Source organism: Erinaceus europaeus, chromosome 2, assembly GCF_950295315.1.
Source record: "Erinaceus europaeus chromosome 2, mEriEur2.1, whole genome shotgun sequence".
In the NCBI taxonomy this organism is placed as follows: domain Eukaryota; kingdom Metazoa; phylum Chordata; class Mammalia; order Eulipotyphla; family Erinaceidae; genus Erinaceus; species Erinaceus europaeus.
Window position 1 is genome coordinate 129,008,149 of NC_080163.1, and position 19,362 is coordinate 129,027,510.

The 19,362-nt window shown below is 38.0% G+C and overlaps 1 protein-coding gene across 1 annotated transcript; it reads right to left on the reverse strand.

The window, feature by feature from the left end:
• Positions 1-3,051: 3,051 nt before the first annotated feature.
• CLEC3A (C-type lectin domain family 3 member A) lies at positions 3,052-18,074 on the reverse strand. Its single transcript, XM_007516632.3, has 3 exons — positions 17,878-18,074; positions 7,918-8,001; positions 3,052-4,778 (listed from the first exon to the last, which is right to left on the reverse strand). Exons 1-3 carry the CDS (start codon positions 17,990-17,992, stop codon positions 4,387-4,389), a joined length of 591 nt encoding a protein of 196 aa, XP_007516694.1. The 5' UTR covers positions 17,993-18,074; the 3' UTR covers positions 3,052-4,386.
• Between the last annotated feature and the right edge of the window lie 1,288 nt (positions 18,075-19,362).

Below are 19,362 nucleotides of genomic sequence, written 5' to 3' on the forward strand. Positions count from 1 at the left end.
TAACTGCCCACGTCCAGATTTCTTATGTAATAAATGAAAGTCCCTATCTGTAATTTTGCAATTTATTATCTAATAAATGAAAGACCTTTTATTCAATCTATTGGTAGTCACATTTTCAGTTACTTTCAGTCAAGTATGTACCTATTTGTTGCTGAGAGGTGTTAGGGAAAGATTCCCTGAAGAAGCCTTCAGTAATTGGTACTGGAAAATATGAAAGATTTACGTAAATAAGGACGGAAGAGCTTCTAGGCAGAAAAAAGATGTTGTGCTATGGTAGATGGGAAATTGGTACCTGTAAATAGTGGAAGTAAGCCAAGAGCTTCAAAAGCAAAAGCAATAGCTGCAGAATAGGTGGCTCAGTGGTAGGTTCAGGACTTACATTCATCAAGTTCCGAGTTCCATTCCCAGCATTACATTGTTCTATTTTCTCTCGTGAAATAAATAAACCATTTTTTTTAAAGAAAGAAAATGGGAATGGAAAATAGACTGGGGAAGGCTCAAACAGGGGAAGGCTTAAACATAAGATCCTTAAGCCTTTCCAGGCTATATTAAGTTTTGCCTTTAGTTTAAGAAACTTGGAAATCCAAGGCCAGGTGGTGGTACAACTGGTAGAGTCCACAGATTTTCATACACTAAGCCCCCAGTACCCACCTACAGGTGGAAGCTTCACAAGCAGTGAGGCAGTGATGTAGGTGTCTCTCTTTCTCTCTCCTTCTTTTCTCCCCTGTCCCCACAGGGTTATCTTGTTGCTGGGGCTGCATGATGGCACTATGAATCTACACCTCCTAGTGGCTATTTTCCCCCTATTATTATTTGATAGGACAGAGACAAATTGAGAGGAGAGAGGGGGAGAAACAGAGAGACACTTGCAGGCCTGATTTTACCACTTGTTAAGAGTTCTTCCTGCAGGTGGAGAGGGGATGGAACTCAAAACCAGATCCTTGAGCATGGTAATGTGTGTATTCAGCTGGGTTCACCACCACCCAGTGGGACTTCCCTCTCTCTATCTCCCCAATCCCCCCAATTTATCTCTGTCTCTATAAAGAGTAAATACATATTAAATAAAAAAGAAAATAAAATTAGAAATCAGTGGATTCCAGAAAGCATATATCCTAAAGGGGTGATGGACATGTTTTCTGGCATAGTGGGAGAGATAGTATGATCATGTAATTTATTATCCAGCCTGGAAGCTTTCAGAATGAAAAGAGGTACTGTATTCCATGGACAATTGGTGTTTTTCTGGCATTTGTCAGAACAAATTGAATGTAATGTAGGTTCACTCTATTTTGGAGGATTAACTTATTATGGACTACCAGAATTGCTGACTTATAATAAGTCATGATTTTCATGTTGGATTTCCTAACAGATACTTTAGAACCCATGTTCCAATTCCACTGGAAAATTCTTATAGATGCTAAATTCTTATAGATGCTATAGAAAATTCTTATAGATGCTATAGATTGAAGTTGCATGTAATTTCAGTTTACACAGTTGAACAGAGTAAAGTAATTTTTCTAGGCTTTAAAACTATGGGCTTCATTTATTCTGAGCTTTCTGAGATTTCATGTATCAGTTCTGAGCTCTTTCTTTTCTACTGCTTTCTGCTTTTCTCTATGAACCTCCTGTTCTCCTTCACTCTTACCTCTCTTTATAGCTTGTTCTAACTAGAATTTGTTTGGTTGCACGTGATAGAAACCTGGCCTTTGCTGTTCACCAAATAAATACTCAAGCTCTTTACCTCTTTGGCAAGGGTAGAAGTGCAGTCACAAGAATCTTCAGGGGCTGGGGAGACAGCATAATGGTTATACAAAATTTTTTATGCCTGAGATGGTTATGCAAAATTTTTTTATTCCAGGTTAAATGATTCCCAGCACTAGCATAAGCCAGAGCTAATAGTGCTGTGATCTTTCTTACTGTGTCTGCCTCATTAAAATAAAATAAATAAAATATATTTTAAAAAGTTATCTTCAGGAGTGGGAAAGGTGTGTGATTTTCATACTAAATCATGTCATTGCTGCAAGACCTTCCAGAACTTTTTTTTTCTTATTTATTTATTTATTTGATAAGGCAGAGAGAATTTGAGAGGGGGAGGAGTGGTAGAGAGGGAGACAGAGACATTATAGCACTGCTTCACCACTTGTGAAGCTTCCCCCTGTAGGTGAGAGCTGGGGGCTTGACCCCTGGGCCCTTGCTTATTGCAACATGTGTGCTCAATCAGGTGTGGTGCCACCAAGCCCCCATGCCTCTTTTTTTTCCTCAGTGGAGAGTAACTACATTAAAAAAAAAATTTATGTATTTAATAATGAGAAAGTAAAGAGAGAGAAAAGAAGAACTAGATATCACCTTGACACACACATTGCCAGGGACTGAAATTGGGACTTCATGCATGAGAGATCAATATTTCATTCACTGTACCACTTCCTGCACTGTGAAACTAACAACATTATTTTTTAGAAAATCTTTTTTTAAAATTATTTTATTTATTTATTTTCCCTTTTGTTGCCCTTGTTGTCTTTTTATTATTCTTGTAGTTATTATTGTTGTTGTTATTGATGTCATTGTTGTTGGATAAGACAGAAATGGAGAGAGGAGGGGAAGACAGAGAGGGGGAGAGAAAGATAGACACCTGCAGACCTGCTTCACCGCCTGTGAAGTGACTCCCCTGCAGATGGGGAGCCAGGGCTCGAACCGGGATCCTTATGCCGGTCCTTGCGCTTTGCGCCACATGTGCTTAACCTGCTGTGCTACCGCCCGACTCCTGAAACTAACAACATTCTATATAGTTGCTCTTCCGTCAGTTCCCATTCCAGAGCGAGTGTTCCAGAGGAGGTCTCTTTCACCTTCATTACTGTCAGTCTTACAGAAGATTGTGATTGTGTTGAGGTTAACCCAAAACAATTATAGGTTCAAGTTTGTTTGTTTTTTCCCCCCAAGATCCCCTCCCCTCCTCTAACTGGCTTTACCTTTTTATTGTCAGGTGAAACTATTTTCTGAGTACATCTTAATTACTAATGTAATAAAATCTAGAATATTTCTTCCCCAATTTATACAATGTTTTGTATAAACCAGCATAATATAATTGCAATCAACATCCAAATACACCCACACTGATCAATAGTCAAGCTTTATTATTGTGTAATAAAGAAAACTAAAACTTAACTCCAAGCATGTGTATTTAAAATTTGCATTGAAGAATGTTGTTCATTAAACATTTAAAGAAAGAAATTCAACATTTAGATAAAAATAAGTACAGTTATTTAAAGGACAGTATATACTTAGAATCATTTGCTTAAAAAAAAAAACACCCTTTATTCCCAAGCCTAAACTTTGTAAGTTTACATTCAGCAGTATAGTTATTTTACATTATCTAGTTAAAGAATTTAATGGGAATTAAATCTGACAGCATTAAAAGTTGCACAGTGTGACTCCAAATATTATTTAAATACAATTTGCAACCTCCAAAGATAGATTCCCCCCCCCATAGACTTAAACACATGACTGTTGAAATAGATACTATGTGTTTAAATTATGTTTAAAAAAGGAGGGCTAAACTAACATATATTGTCCATCCCCGATTTCATAGTGGAGTATAAGGATGCTAGAGCAAGGAGAAAATATACATATTTTCTATGTTTCCCTTATACTCTGCTGTACTTGACTGCCATAGCGGTTACCTATTCCAGTTGTACAATGAAATGGAATGGGATGCTGAGAGTGAAAATTGACCAAATGTGATCCTTTATTTAGATTTTTCCAGGGAATTTACCACCTAAGGGCTGTACACGTGGGACAGGGAATGGTTCTGAAGGAAACAGAGTTAAATCAGAACCTCTCTAAGTCAATAGTGTTCTGCTGTGATAGAAAAGTTACAGTCCTGCTAGGAGATGCACCAACTAACAGGCAGGACAGCAGGAAAACAAAGTTCTATGGTGAGATGAAACACAGTGAATACCAGATAGCAAAGTTATGGGGTTAGATAGCACCTAGAATCTCTGATTTAGAGAATTTTCATTAATCAAATCTATAATAAACTTGCAAGAGAAAACCACCCAGGTGACCCAAACTTGTTTTCCAGGATATTGTGTTTTGAAGGCAGACCTGATCTGTTTTTCCTAGTCTTTAAGGAGAGAAAGTAGAAAAGAGAGCAGAATTTGATAGCTTATTTTGCAGAAACTGTTCACAGCATACACACAGGTAGTGCATTATTTTCTGAGTCCCCTGTACCCCAAATGGGTGGCAAAGACATAATGAAATATGGTAGCAAAACTTTCTGACTTATGTTCCTGTGAATACAGACTCTTTGTGAGATTTGGATTTATTCTTGGGGGCCTTTTGCCTATGTATGATTACTGGTCTTGCTTGGAAGATGAGTTTGAGCAGCCTCTATTAAGGGATGGTAAATTCACATATGTACCTTTTATTGCTACGACAGACCTCATCACTCCATTTGCCCTGAGATGACTGTGTGAATAGGGCACAGTTTTCCCGCTTGCCTCCATTGGGTTGTGCATGGTCCCAGTTGAAGAAGGAGATGGCAGCACCATTCACATCAACAAACTTGCCTTCTGTGACCATGTCGTTAATGCCCAGCCAAAAGTCATTGATCCCTGGCAGGCTCCTTTTCCCATAATCCCGAAGTGCATTGATTTCATCGGCATTTCTGGGGATAACCAGGGTCCCTCCCTTGGAAATACAGTCTTCATTGGCTTCATGGAAGTGCTTCATACCATCTGAAGCCAGGTAGCATTTCTTGTGAAATTTTGTGCCTCGAAGACAGACTATAAAAATGAGAAATTTCACACAGAAGACACTTTATTGAGTGTAATATATGTAGAGCTCAAACTGGCAAATAATATTAAATATTTGTGAAATGAATGATAGATGATAATAATGAGGCCATCTATGGGAGATTTTGTATATGTGGGACACCATAACAAGCACTTTATAGAGATGAGCTTATTTAATAACCACAATCTGAAGAAGTGGGATTTACTAATAGTATCTTTCATTATCAGGTTATGGAAATTTATATAAGTTGTTATTTGAAACAATTCAACATGTAAAAAATGTAGGTTATATAATGCAAACTAGTTCTATCTCACCCTTATAACAAGGCCTTAATCTCGTGCTGCTTTGATAGACATGTAATCTCAAATTTGTGTAGCTTCACTACGAGCTGAGTTTCCTTGGGAACTAACTGGCATTTCACAACTATTAAACAAGCAAACAAAACCCTATGTCTGAATTTGCCTGTGAAGAGCCAGTGGTTCTCTTAGGCAGGTAATAGCCTGCTTAAGAAATTGCTAATTTGAGGAGTCCCGCGGTAGCACAGTGGGTTAAGCGCACATGCGCGAAGCGCAAGGACCATCATAACGATCCTGGTTCCCCGCCTGTAGGGCAGTCACTTCACAGTAGGTGAAGCAGGTCTGCAGGTGTCTGTCTTTCTCTCCCCCTCTTTGACTTCCCCTCCTCTCACCATTTCTCTCTGTCCTAACAACGACGACATCAATCACTACAACAATAAAAAACAAAAAGAAATAAATAAATAAGAAATTGGTAATTTGATGCTATCCAGAATAAACCAAAGATAAAGATAGTTTTATGACAAAGCATTGAAGGATCAGGCTCTTGTCTTTATTAGGTATGAACGTAATTAATTGATTTCTTTGTGCGTCTGTTACCTCACTTACAAAATGAAAGTAAAGAATTGCACCAGGGTTGGGCGGTCGCGCACCAGGTTAAGTGCACATAATACTAAGAATTGTACCTGGGAGTTGGGCGGTAGCGCAGCGGGTTAAGCGCATGTGGCACAAAGCGCAAGGACTGTTGTAAAGACCCGGGTTCCAGCCTTGGGTTCCCCACCTGCAGGGTGGTCACTTCACAGGCGGTGAAGCAGGTCTGTAGGTGTCTTTCTCTCCCTCTCTGTCTTCCTCTCCTTTCTCCATTTCTCTCTGTCCTGACAATGATGACATCAATAAAAAAAAAATAACTACAACAACAATAAAAAATAAAGTCAACAAAAGGGAAAATAAATAAGTAAAAAAAAAAAAAAAAGGGACTCGGGCAGTAGCGCATGTGGCGCAAAGCGCAAGGACCCGAACAAGGGTCTCTGTTCGAACCCCGGCTCCCCACCTGTAGGGGAGTCACTTTACAAGTGGTGAAGCAGGTCTGCAGGTGTCTCTCTTTCTCTCCCCCTCTCTGTCTTCCCCCCTCTCCATTTCTCTCTGTCCTATCTAACAACTACAACATCAATAACAACAATAGTAACTACAACAACAATAAATAACAAGGACAAAAGAGAAAATAAATAAAAATATTAAAATTAAAAAAAAAATCCAGCAGGAGCAGTGGATTCATGTGCAGGCACCAAGTCCCGGTGATAACTCTGGAGGCAAAAAAAAAAAAAAAAAAAAATTGCACCTATGTCCTAAATTAAATCTTCTGAGGATAACTGTGTCAGTGTTTATAAAACATGTATAGTGCATGACTGTGGATGAAGGGTTAACAAAGTTCTTTGCCTTTCTGCAAATGCACTTGACCTTTCTTTGTTTTCTTATTCTGTTCCTCCTGGAAAATCTGATTAAAGTAATGCTTCACCAGGCAACATTGATTATGTTAAAAAATAGCCCCAGATTGGTCTGAGAGTTAAAACACTTAATGGAAGGTCATGACTTTAGTCATTCCTAAAAGTGGTTTCTCTTGTAATTGGACAAGTCTCTTGCAGAGATCCTCAAAACTTTACTTTTGTATAATCTTGTAAATCATTATTGAATGACAATGGGAATCATATTACATTAAAATTACTTTGCTTTGGAGTTGCTATGAAAATACCAGTTCCTGTGGATATGGTCTTTGCAAGTCATGCTCTTCCAGAAGTTACTTTACTGTGACTTTCAATTCTCACTGCTATGAGCCAAGAAGAAATAAATGCTCCTGGCCCATTATGTGCAAGACTGTAGATTATTAAGAACCCTAATCCCCAGAAAAGGGGGCAAGAAATGCAGCCCTCTTTTGGTAAATTCTATCCAATGTTTTTCCCTGAGCATCTGATGCCCAGTGTAGCCCGAGAAAGTATTGTGACCCCGTTTTTTAGAGGAACCTTAGCAGATTTTCCAGTGGGTACTTAGAAATACCTAATAAATACTTAATTATTTTAGCCAGTTAATATTTACTTCAATTCTTTCATTGTCTATTAGAGAAAAAATTGAACAGACTTTTAAAATGTGTTATTAAAATGCTTAGTTTTATTTGTATAACATATATATGAATATATATATATATATATATATATATATATATATATATATATATATGGGAGAGAGAGAGAGAGTAGGGGGTGATAGAGAATCAAGCTGGCTTTTCGAAACAATCATCTCCATTTAGGATCTTTTCTCTTGCATGCATCTCTGGTCTTATCTTTCTCTTTGAAAAATGTATAAATACCCAGGTTCTGTTCCTAACATTGATATAGTGATAACATTGTTCCTAACATTCGATGCTAAGCATCAAATTTGAAAGCATCAAGTATCTCAGTTCAGAAATACAGTAACAGTAATTTCCTCAGTGGGACTCTTCAGTTCAAAATCAATATAATGTTGCATTCAGAGTGTATATATATATATATAACTAACTGTATATATATATCTGATTGATCTGTTCCTAACATTGATATATATATTGCATTCAGAGTGTATATATATATATAACTAACTGTATATATATATATATATGTCAGAGCTGAATAGTGCTCTGGTCTTTCTCCTTTTCTGTCTCATTTTCCTAAAGGTAAAGCTAAAAATTAAAAAAAAATAGAATAAGGAAGAAGAGGAGAAGGAAGAAATGCCCCACATAGGACTTGAAAAGGCTATGATTTTCTGGCAATAATAATTTTCCATCACTTTTGAGACAAGGCCTTACCTGTCTGGAGGGCCTGCATTTCCTTCAGTGCATTAACTTCTCTCCAGAGTTTTTCAATTTGAGTCTTCAGGTCTCCATCTTTTTCTGAGGATATTTTAGGGTTGGATGAGGTAAAAAGAGTGAAATGCATGTGATTTAAAGAGGACAACATGAAAACCAAATAAAATAAATCTTAAATAAATATTTATTTATTTCTTGGATAGAGACAGAAATTGAGAGGGAAGGGGAAGACACCTGCAGTACCACTTTACTATTCATGAAAGCTTTCCCCTTGCAGGTGAGTACCACAGTTTGAACCTAGGTCCTTGCACACTGTAATGTGTGCACTTAGCCAAGTGTGCCACCACCTGCCCCCCCACCCCGTAATAAAATATATCTGTAGAATTCAAGACAAGAGTTATTTTGGTAAAACTGAGCTTTGCATACATGGAAATCAGTTGGCTAGAAAGATTCATAAGTAGTAGTAATTCTAGAAGGTTCTTTTTATTTCTGTCTCTAACCCAATCTGTGGGGTTAGATTGGGTTAGAGACAGTTCATAATTAGATTTCAGACTCAACTTTCAGAGGCATCTTAGAGTACACTGTCTCACTCAGGAACTGTACTTTGAGATTATCTCCATCTGGAACACTGCTTCAACCTTTGTCCATTTCCTTATCAGACTTATAGATCCTGTCTTCTGAAACTTTTCTGCTTATCTTCTCTATATTAGGATTCTTTTAGTAAAATTCACTGTATATGGTATTCCCAGAGTTTAATTTTTTTTTTTTCAAAAGTCCTGTGAGGTAGACACTACCCCTGTCCTAATTGCACAAAGTAGAGAGAAAGTAAGCTAAATTAATCAGATGGAAGTTACCCAGCTTATAAAATATGAAGTTAGAATTTTTTAAAAATGTTTTATTTATTGAATAGAGACAGAGAGAAAGGAGTTAAAGAGGAAGAGAAAAAGAGAGACACCTGCAGCACTGCTTCACTGCTTGTGAAACTTCCTCCCTGAAGGTGAGGGCTTGAGCCCAGGTCCTTGCACATTATAATATGTACACTCTACTGGGTGCACCACTAGCTGGCCCCCCAGAGTCAGAATTTTATTTTTTAATTTTTTAAATATTATTTATCTATTATTGGATAGAAACAGAAAGTGATTGAGAGGAGGGGAAGATAGAGAGGGAGAGAGACAGAGAGACACTTGCAGCACTGCTTCATCACTTGTGAAGCTCTCCCACTGCATGTGAGGACCAGGGGCTTGAACCTGCATCCTTGTGCACTATAATGTGTGTGCTTAACAAGGTGTGCCATCACTTGGCCCTGAGTCAGAATTTTAATCTCCCTGATTCCCACCTCATTCTCTTCCCAGTTTCTTGCATAGCAACTGCCTTTACTAGATGGTGCTAAGGACCAGGTCTTGGACAGAGAAAATGCTTACAGTTTGATATGAACTGTTCCTAGCTGCCTCTTTGTGGAGTTGCTATATAGATAATGTACAAGGTATGTGTCCTGAATTTTTCTGTACAGTCCCAAATCCAAACATACCAATCCACTAGCCCCTCAAATATTTGCTTTGTAATCCAAACGTGTCAATATTTGGGTTAGGAAAATGCAAATGTCTTCTGGGGTGTCCAGGGGTGACCTTCACCTGTTTCATTCGATGCTAAGCATCAAATTTGAAAGCATCAAGTATCTCAGTTCAGAAATACAGTAACAGTAATTTCCTCAGTGGGACTCTTCAGTTCAAAATCAATATAATGTTGCATTCAGAGTGTAAAATCACTGATGAGCCAGACATATTAACAACACCAAAGAGTTGCTTCCAAGTTGTCAACTTTACAAATGTCACCCTCCATAGCTCCTGCTTCCTGCTTCATTTTATTTAAATAAGTGATCTCCACAGAGAAGCTGTCAGCATTTAATTAACAAAAAGACACAGGAATTAATACTAGACTCTTGGGAGATTGTTCTGGAAGTCATTAACCAGGTTGCCTCACTTCTGTTTTCAACCTTTGTGACACACATGGATGTGTTTTGTCTACCATGAATATAGGGAAAAACTATTTCACTTTAAAAATTAAACTTCAGTCATTATGCAACATATAATTTGTTATAACCTCTGAAGTAAATACCTGGGAAGTCTTTCGGAATTAAATTTTTTAAATGATTTTTGTCATTTCTTTTTTTTTCATTTTTAAAATTATTTATTTATTTATTCCCTTTTGTTGCCCTTGTTTTATTGTTGTTGTAGTTATTATTGTTGTTGTCGTTGTTGGATAGGACAGAGAGAAATAGAGAGAGGAGGGGAAAACAGAGAGGGGGAGAGAAAGATAGACATCTGCAGACCAGCTTCACTGCCTGTGAAGCGACTCCCCTGCAGGTGGGGACCCAGGGGCTCGAACTGGGATCCTGACACTGGTCCTTGTGCTTTGTGCCACATGCGCTTAACCCACAGCGCTACCGCCCTGGAATTAAATTATTCAATTGGTGTTTTGAGTGTGTGTGGGGGGAAGACGCCCTTTACATTTTATTTATGCTGTATTTCAAAAAAGGTACAGTACAAAAATGGAAAATAATTCACAAAGGATGTGGTCAATAAACATGAGAAATAACTTCAACCTCATTAACAGAAGAAATTCAAATTGGGAGCCAGAGTTGCAGCAGTCAGGTATAAGGAACTTGACTAAGTCCCGTATACCTGCTTATCCCCCATCAAAGGAGTGCAAATTAAAATATTTTTTTATTTATTAAACAGGCAGAGCTTAAATGTTGGGTTGTCAAGAAATATGGGAATAGTTGTCTCATACGCTGAAGGTAGGAGCTTGGATTGACGTAATAATTTAGGAGAAAATTGGAAAGCATATTGGGCTGGGGAGATATTCCAAAAATATGGCTTTGGGCTTTGCAAGTCTGAGGTGCTGCAGTCAATTCTGGCACTTTATATGCCAGAGCCGAGTAGCCCTCCATCTTTTCTCCTTCTTCTTCAACCTTCTTCATTTTTTCATCCTTCATCCTTCTCCTCTTCCTTCTTCTCTCTCTTTCCCTTCTTCCCTCCCTTCTCTAGTTTACACAAGTAAATCTTCTTAAAAAGACAAATGTGTTTAACTGTAATTTTACTTTTAAGAATATATCACAGGGGGCTGGGGAGAGAGCATAATAATTATGCAAAAGACTTGCATACTTGAGGCTCTGAAATCCCATGTTCTATTCCCTGCACCACCATTAGCCAGGGCTATTTTCTTTCTCTCTTCATATATATATATATATATATATATATATATATATATAGAGAGAGAGAGAGAGAGAGAGAGAGAGAGAAATGTATATCTTATTAAAATAAATAAAACATTTGTAAAAGAAAAATGTATCACAGGAGCCAAGTGGTGGCTGAGCGCATAAAATACCATTCAATAGGACATGGGTTCAAGCCTCTGGTCCCCATCTGCTGGCATAAGGAAGCTTTATTTATGAGCTGTGAAATAGTGCTGCAGGTGTCAATCCTTCTCTTTTTATCTGTATATCCCCCTATTGTCTCAGTTACTCTCTGCCCTATCAAATAAAATAAAGGAAAATAAAAGGGGGTGGGAGAGGGAATGCCTATAGAGGGTGATGGATTTATTTTGCAGGCATCAAGCCCCAGTGATAACCCTGTTGGTAAAAAAAAAAAGAAAAAAATGTATCCCAACATTTAACCTAGGAATCAATGTACAGTTTGTTGAAGCCTCAAATCAAAAGGAGATGAATTAGAAACCACACAAAAGTTTACTGAGAGAGAAAAAATAATAAAAATCATAGCCCAGCCACACAATGAAATATTATGCAGTTGTTAAAAGGCAAAGGATTTGGATGACTTATTTTGATAGTTATTCATTATTTAACTGGTTAAAATATTTGGTTTTTAAACAGTTTCTTTTTTAAAGTTTTATTTATTTATTATTGGATAGAGACAGAGAGAAATTGAGAAGGGAGTGGAAATAGAGAGGGAAAGCAACAAAGAGACACCTGAAGCTCTACTTCACCACTCATGAAGCTTTCCCTCTGCAGGTGGGGACCAGGGGCTTGAACCTGGATCCTTGCACATTGTAATGCGTGCACTTAACCAGGTGTACCACCAACTGGCCCCTGTTAAATAAATTTGTCTAGTAATTTATGCGGTCAATTCTTAATTTGTTAAAAATATTCATTTTAGTTGTGCATTTAAAAAAATTCCAGAAATATCATCTACCAACATCTAATAATAGATAAGGATTAAGAGAGAAAAAATGGCCTTTACTTTTTTTTCATCCTAAATGGTGTTTTTTTTTTTTTTTAATCAGAGCACTGCTCAACTCTGGTTTATGGTGATGGGGAGGATTGAACCTGGGATTTTGGAACCTCAGGCATGAGTCTCTTTGCATAACTATTATGCTACATAACACTCCCTAAATGCCTTTTAAGGAGGTTTCCATATGTGAAGGAAAGAAAGAAAATATTTTTCAGTATTATATAAGTGACATTACCACAGCTTTGGAAGTAAACCTAAGTGTAGTAGATATAATTAAATTGTAACTCTGTAATTTTTGTTATCCCAGTAAACCCTATTTTTTAAAATAGTAATAAAGTATATAGGAAAAATGCCACTTATTGAGTAAGGGAACAAAAGTTCTGTAGAAAATTAGGGGAAACTATATAAAATGTAAATAGGAACTAAGTTAGCTCAGAATATAGGTGAGGGATTAGATATGGATTCTGAAATCATTGCCCTAATTTTTAAGGGTTTTTGAATAGTTTGATGATTTTCTTTCTTTTTTTAATTTCTTTATTGGGGAATTAATGTTTTACATTCAACAGTAAATACAATAGTTTGTACATGCATAATATTCCCCAGTTTCCCATATAACAATACAACCCCCACTAGGTCCTTTGAATCCTTCATGGACCTGTATTCTCCCCACCCCCCCACCCCAGAGTCTCTTACTTTGGTGTGATACGCCAATTCCATTTCAGGTTCTACTTGTGTTTTCTTTTCTGATCTTGTTTTTCAACTTCTGCCTGAGAGTGAGATCATCCCATATTCATCCTTCTGTTTCTGAATTATTTCACTTAACATGAATTTTTCAAGGTCCATCCAAGATTGGCTGAAAACGGTGAAGTCACCATTTTTTATAGCTAAGTAGTATTCCATTGTATATATATACCACAATTTGCTCAGCCACTCATCTGTTGTTGGACACCTGGGTTGCTTCCAGGTTTTGGCTATTACAAATTGTGCTGCCAAGAACACATGTGCACACAGATCTTTTTGGATGGATATGTTGGGTTCCTTAGGGTCTATCCTCAGGAGATGAATTGCAGGATCATAGGGTAGGTCCATTTCTAGACTTCTGAGAGTTCACCAGACTGTTCTCTACAGAGGCTGGATCAATTGACATTCCCACCAGCAGTGTAGGAGGGTTCCTTTGAGCCCACACCCTCTCCAGCATTTGCTGCTGTTACCTTTTCTGATGTATGACATTCTCATAGGAGTGAAGTGGTATCTCATTGTTGTCTTTATTTGCATTTCTCTGACAATCAGAGACTTGGAACATTTTTTCATGTGTTTCTCGGCCTTTTGGATCTCTTCTGTGGTGAATATTCTGTCCATGTCCTCTGTCCATTTTTGGATGGGGTTATTTGTTGTCTTGTTGTTGATTTTGGCAAGATATTTATATATGTTGGTTATTAAACTCTTGTCTGATGTATGGCATGTAAAGATCTTCTCCCATTCTGTGAAGGGTCTCTTGGTTTGGGTACTGGTTTCTTTTGCTGTGCAGAAGCTTTTTAATTTGATGTAGTTCCATTGGTTTATACTTGCCTTAGTCTTCATTGTAATTGGATTCATTTCATTGAAGATGTTTTTAAAATTTATTTTAAAAAATTTAAAAATTAAAAAAAATTATTTAAAAAAATCTTTAAAAAATTTTTTATTATCTTTACTTATTTATTGAATAGAGACAGCCAGAATTTGAGAAAGAAGGGGGTGATAGGGAGAGAAACAGAGAAACAGCCCTGCTTAACCACTTGCAAAGCTTTCCCCCTGCAGGTGGGCACCAGTGGCTCAAACCTGGGTCTTTGCACATAATAACTTGTGCACTCAAACAAGTGTGTCACCACCTCAATTTCTTTATTATTATTTTCTGATGGGGGATATTAATGGTTTACAGTATACAGCAAATAGTTATTGGCACATGTTTAAAATCTCTCAGTTTTCTGCAAGGCAGTCTAATTCCCCACCTAGGTCTTTCTTCACCATCATGTGAAGATGACCTAAATCACCCCCCATCCTGTGGCTTTTCATTTGTTGCAATACACCAAACCCAGTCACAGTTCTGTTTTGTGTTTCCCCTTCTGTTCTTATTTTTTCAACTTCTGTGCATGAGTGGGATCACACCATATTCATCTTTCTCTTTCTGGTTTGTCATGGTTCTTTCAAGCTCCATCCAAAAGGAGGTGAAGAAGGTGAATCTTCTGATAATCTAACTGGTTTTCCTCTGTATGTGCATATTTTTTTTCTCCTGCAGCCTCAGATTCCTCTGCCCTTCTTTCCATTTTAACTATGATATGTATTGGTGTATGTAGTTTTGAGTTGATTCTGTTTGGTACTCTCTGAGCTTGAATCTTTATGTACTTTCTGCTGTTTAGAGTGGGGAAGTTTTCTTCTATTATATTCTCTATATGTGTTCATCCTATTCATCTCTTTTCCTCTGGTAAGCCAATAATCTGTATATTGCTTCTTTTGATATCATGTCATATGTGTCTTATTGCTTTCAGGGTCTTTTGTTCTCTTTTTAGTTCTCTTAATTCTTTCTTAGTTTTCTCTAATTCATCCTTGATCTTGCTATTTCTGTTTTCTGCCTCAGTTTCTCTGCTCTCATTTTCCTCAACTCTTTCCTTTGTTCAGCTATTTTGTTACCAATGTGAGTTAAAATAGTATTGGCTTGTTCAATTAGTTGGTCTCTTAACTCAGCTATTTCAGCTTTTAGTTCTCTAATTACATTGAGATCGTTGGTGTTTTCTTTGTCTTTTTTTTTTTTTTTTTATGAGAGCACTGATCAGCTCTGGCTTTATGGTGGTACCAGGGATTGAACCTGGGATTTTGGAGACTCAGCCATGACAGTCTGTTTACATAACCATTATGCTATCTACCTCTGCCTGCCTTTACTTTTTTATAGCTTTTATTTTTTTAACATTTATTTTATTTATCTCACCAGTGGTAGGTGGAATGAGAGAAAGGCCAGATGACACTTTGGCACATGCAGTGTCAGAGATAGCACTTAGGACGTCATGTTGCAAAGTCAGCTCCCTATCCACTGAATCAATTCCCAGACCTCCACTTTCACTTTTGATTTCATTACATTTAATATTAGTTCCAGGTACAAAGATATATTACAAGTGTGTTAGTGGGTGAGGATAAAACAATTTATCAAGTGCAGGTTTATTGCTTCCCCTACCTTCAATTCTACTCTCTCGGATATGTTGGAAAAGATGAGCAGAAGGAGTTTTTGGATATTTAACATGTGAACCCAGTCCATTAAAAGATAAACAGCAACAGGGACTGAGACAAAACTCACCAGGTAGAGCATGCACCTTACTGTGTTAGAAACCCTGGGTTCTAGCTCTGGCACCACATGGTTGCACCATGGATGACACTGAGGAGCTCTCTGGAGGGTGGAGCTGTGTTGAGGTGTTCTTCTCCCTCTTCTTCTTTCTCTCTTTCCCTCTCTCACTCTCTGTAAAATAAAAAGAATGGAGATCTGGGTGGTCTTGCACCCAGTTAAGTGCACATAGTACTAGGCACAATGACTCACACAAGGATCTGGGTTCGAGCCCCCACTCCCCACCTGCACGAGGAAGCTTCACAAGTAGCTAAGCAGGTCTTTAGGATGTCATTCTCTCTATATCCCCTTCCTCTCTCAATTTCTTTCTGTTCTATTCAATAAAAATGGGAAAAAAATGGCCACCAGGAGCAGTGGGTCTGTAGTGCCACCATTGAGCCCTGATAACCCTGGAGACAAAATAACTAAATAAAAAAATAAAGAAATAGGAGTACAGGTGGTGGCACACCTGGTTAAATGCACATGGTACTAAGCATGAGGACCAGCACAAGGATCCAGGTTCTAGCTGCCAGCTTCCCAACTGCAGGGGGGGATTCTTCAAAAGCAGTGAGGCAGGTCTGCAAGTGTCTCCCTCTCTCTATCTCTCTCTCCCTCTCCTCTCTCAATTTCTTTCTGTTCTATTCAATAAAAAAAACAGGGGTAAGTGGCTTCCAGGAGTAGTGGATTCATAGTGCTGGCACTGAGCCCTAGCGATAACTCTGGAGGTATAAATAAATAAATAAATAAAATTAAAAGAATGAAAAGTGGATTTGGGATACTGTGGCATGTCAAGGCTCCAGGTTTATTCTCCATTACTACCTTAAAAAATCAGTAAGAAAATGTGTGTGTGTGTGTGTGTGTGTGTGTGTGTGTGTGTGTGTGTCTTTGACTTGAACTGCTTCAGATACACAGACACACATTCACATGTTCACACCACTCCCCACAGCCTTATAGGGTAGTGACCACTTTGCCACTCCCTCTCAGTAGCAAAAATATGCCACATCACCCAGAATCTGCCGTCTCTTTCCTTCCCCTTCCTCACCTTGAGTGATAGACATTATTTATGTGTGAGAAATATTTTATTTATTTTCACTGAAAGAGGGAGTGGGGATATATCATATAAATAATAAAGACTCAATTTTAGAAACCTTGCACCTAAACCTAAATTGGACAAACAAATGTCTCTAGAAAAACAGCATTTTATGATCTCTGAAATATGATACAACAATATAATCCTTTGTGTTGCCCACCAGCCTCCCATGTGTATTAAATAAAAACTTTACACTTGCTAGTATTTTCTGTGGTTTGTGATAAATGAAGTGAAATTGATAAAGAAACAGTGTTATGTATGATATATGCTGATGTGAAAATGATTTGGAGGACATGAAGTATCACCCTGTGTCTTTCTTGATACATTTTCACTTTGCTTTTGGTATATTTCAGATAAACTACCATCAGCTTTTTTCTTGAAACTTTTCATTCTTTACCTCTTAACCCACCAATGAAACACACCCTAAATTTGGCATTGCTTGAAGATTCAATTTTGCATTAAAATGACTTCAAACATTCTATAATAACTCTGTCTGTGAAAATATGTTTAAGGTAGAGGCGGGGGAGTTAAGTTTAATGTTAAATCACAGCACTTGCTTACATGAGATGCCAGGTTTGATCCCTGACACAGTATATCCCAGGGCTGAGTTCACTCACTCACTCACTCACTCACTCACTCACTCACCCACTCACTAACTCAAGAAAACAATTGAGAATAATTTAAGAAAGAAACTTTTTTTTAAACTTAGATTCAGTTTCTCTAAAACATAAAAACATTTATACATATCATACAGACCATTTTTATACTGTCAGGGATATGAAAATAGACTCACATAACAAGTAGCAATAGAACAGAAGTAATAATTAACTATAGCTTTATCCTCTGCTACACATTTAATAAGGCTGTAGTTACATTACAAATACATTTGAATAGAGTTACACAGTATCTACCAGTGAAACATGGCACTCTTATTAATCAATGTGATCTGTTTAACCCTCAGTCATTAATCTAGGTGTCTATATATTTAAGTGAGCTCTCTCTAACAACTATTCTGTATATCTAGATACTAAATATAAAATGCAGATTTTAAATTTTGCATTATTTTTTCTGTAAGAAAATTCAAAAGCCCATCTCATGAATCCATAAAATATTAAACTGTCCTAGAGAATGAAAAAGACTCAGTTGCCTGAAATACCATATTCACATGATGGTGTAGCCTGCCATCAGGACTGCCAGGTACTGGAAAGGAACACTGACCATCCACTCTTTACACTGAACAAACCCAGAATTCTCTAGACCAAAAAGCCCGTTACCTTTCACTCGGCGCTTGTTGTGCTTCTTGGCTTTAGCTTTGGATGTGTGGCTGGTGGTCTGGTCCAGAAGCAAGGTGATAACCAGGATGTAAATTACAAGCGCATGCTTTGCCATGGCTCCTGGGTAAGTCCTTGATCACTTTGCCAGCTCCTCTGCAGTAGCTATGGGACAGGGTGACTGCACAGTCACATCTTGCTCTGGGCTGCCTAGGACCAGCTTTTTAAAAGGGAGCTGTGAAGTTGGCTTGAATTCTGCTGACGAAATGTTTGAGTGCCCCTGCCAGTTGCAGCATAAGGTGGCCCCTTGTTCTTATGTTTGACTTAAAAAAAAAAATCCTGCTACATTTCCTAGTTGATTGACTTGCCTTGTCTGGGTGATTACAGGGGACTGAATGGGACTGAAGGTTTTATCAGGCAATTCTCTACCTCCCCACCTCGACGGGGTCTCTATGAAGATCCTAATATTTACACTTTGATTTAGAACTCTCAACTTCTAATATTCTGGGAAGTGTATTCAATATAGTTTGAGGGAGGAAGAAAAAAGAGAAAAATAAGCAAACAGGAAAGTGTGTGCGTGTTTGGAGTACCATTTGTATTTGCACACACACACACACACACACACACACACACATTTTCACAGCTTATGTGGAGCTTGGGAACAGTTTGATTACCAGAAGCAAAATGGAAATGACTGAAGTTAAAAGTCCATGATAAAGCAAAGGCTTCTGCTTTTCCACCCATGTGATTATCTGGATGACCAGTTTTGCAGATGGAGAGCATGCTTGCAGATTTTAGAAGGTGTACAGGAAAAAACTCATTTTTATCTTCTTTGTTTAAAAGACAATACAAGTTGTTTTTTTTTCCCTGAGCCTGAAATCTGATATGCAGGTGGGTCCAAGTTATTGTCTGGGGAGATGATGTTATAGCTGGAAAAAGAACCAGAAAGCTGGGTCAGGGAAGAGAGTAGCTCCCAAATATGGGAAAGGGGTATAAATATTGTTGACTGTAAATCCCATCGATTTGATGTAATCTGGGACCCATATTCAATTTAGGAGCCTATGTGACCTCTGCATCCCTATAGATCTGAGCTCACATTCTGTGGCTATAAGTAGGAATGTTCCAAGCTACCCCAATATCAGGACCCATTTTCTTCAGGTATAGCACAGAATATGTTGTCTAGCCTCCCTTTGGAGGATGGAACATTCTCTACCATTGTTGAACCACATTGAGGGCAAGGTCCTATGGAGGCCCACAAAGGGGTCTATTTTGTTGTTCCTGATGGAGATGACCAGTAACAATGGAGAGAGGGATTTATTCAAGGTCTAGGCCCATCATGTCTGTTTGGGAATCTCAGGACTCTCTGAATAGGGCCCCAGCTGATGGGATGGCCTGATAGTGGCTAAAGAGTCATTGTTAAAGTATGCCAATCTCATGCCCTTATTCAGCGTTTGCAGTCCTATAGCCGCAGACCCTTTGGAATATAAC

Excerpts from the sequence above, each read along its gene's own strand:
- CLEC3A (XM_007516632.3), bottom strand. The coding sequence starts at position 17,992 with ATGGCAAAGCATGCGCTTGTAATTTACATCCTGGTTATCACCTTGCTT. Across the intron at positions 8,002-17,877 it reads CAACAAGCGCCGAGTGAAAG|AAAAAGATGGAGACCTGAAG; the intron begins GTAACGGGCTTT and ends AAATATCCTCAG. Across the intron at positions 4,779-7,917 it reads AATGCAGGCCCTCCAGACAG|TCTGTCTTCGAGGCACAAAA; the intron begins GTAAGGCCTTGT and ends TCATTTTTATAG.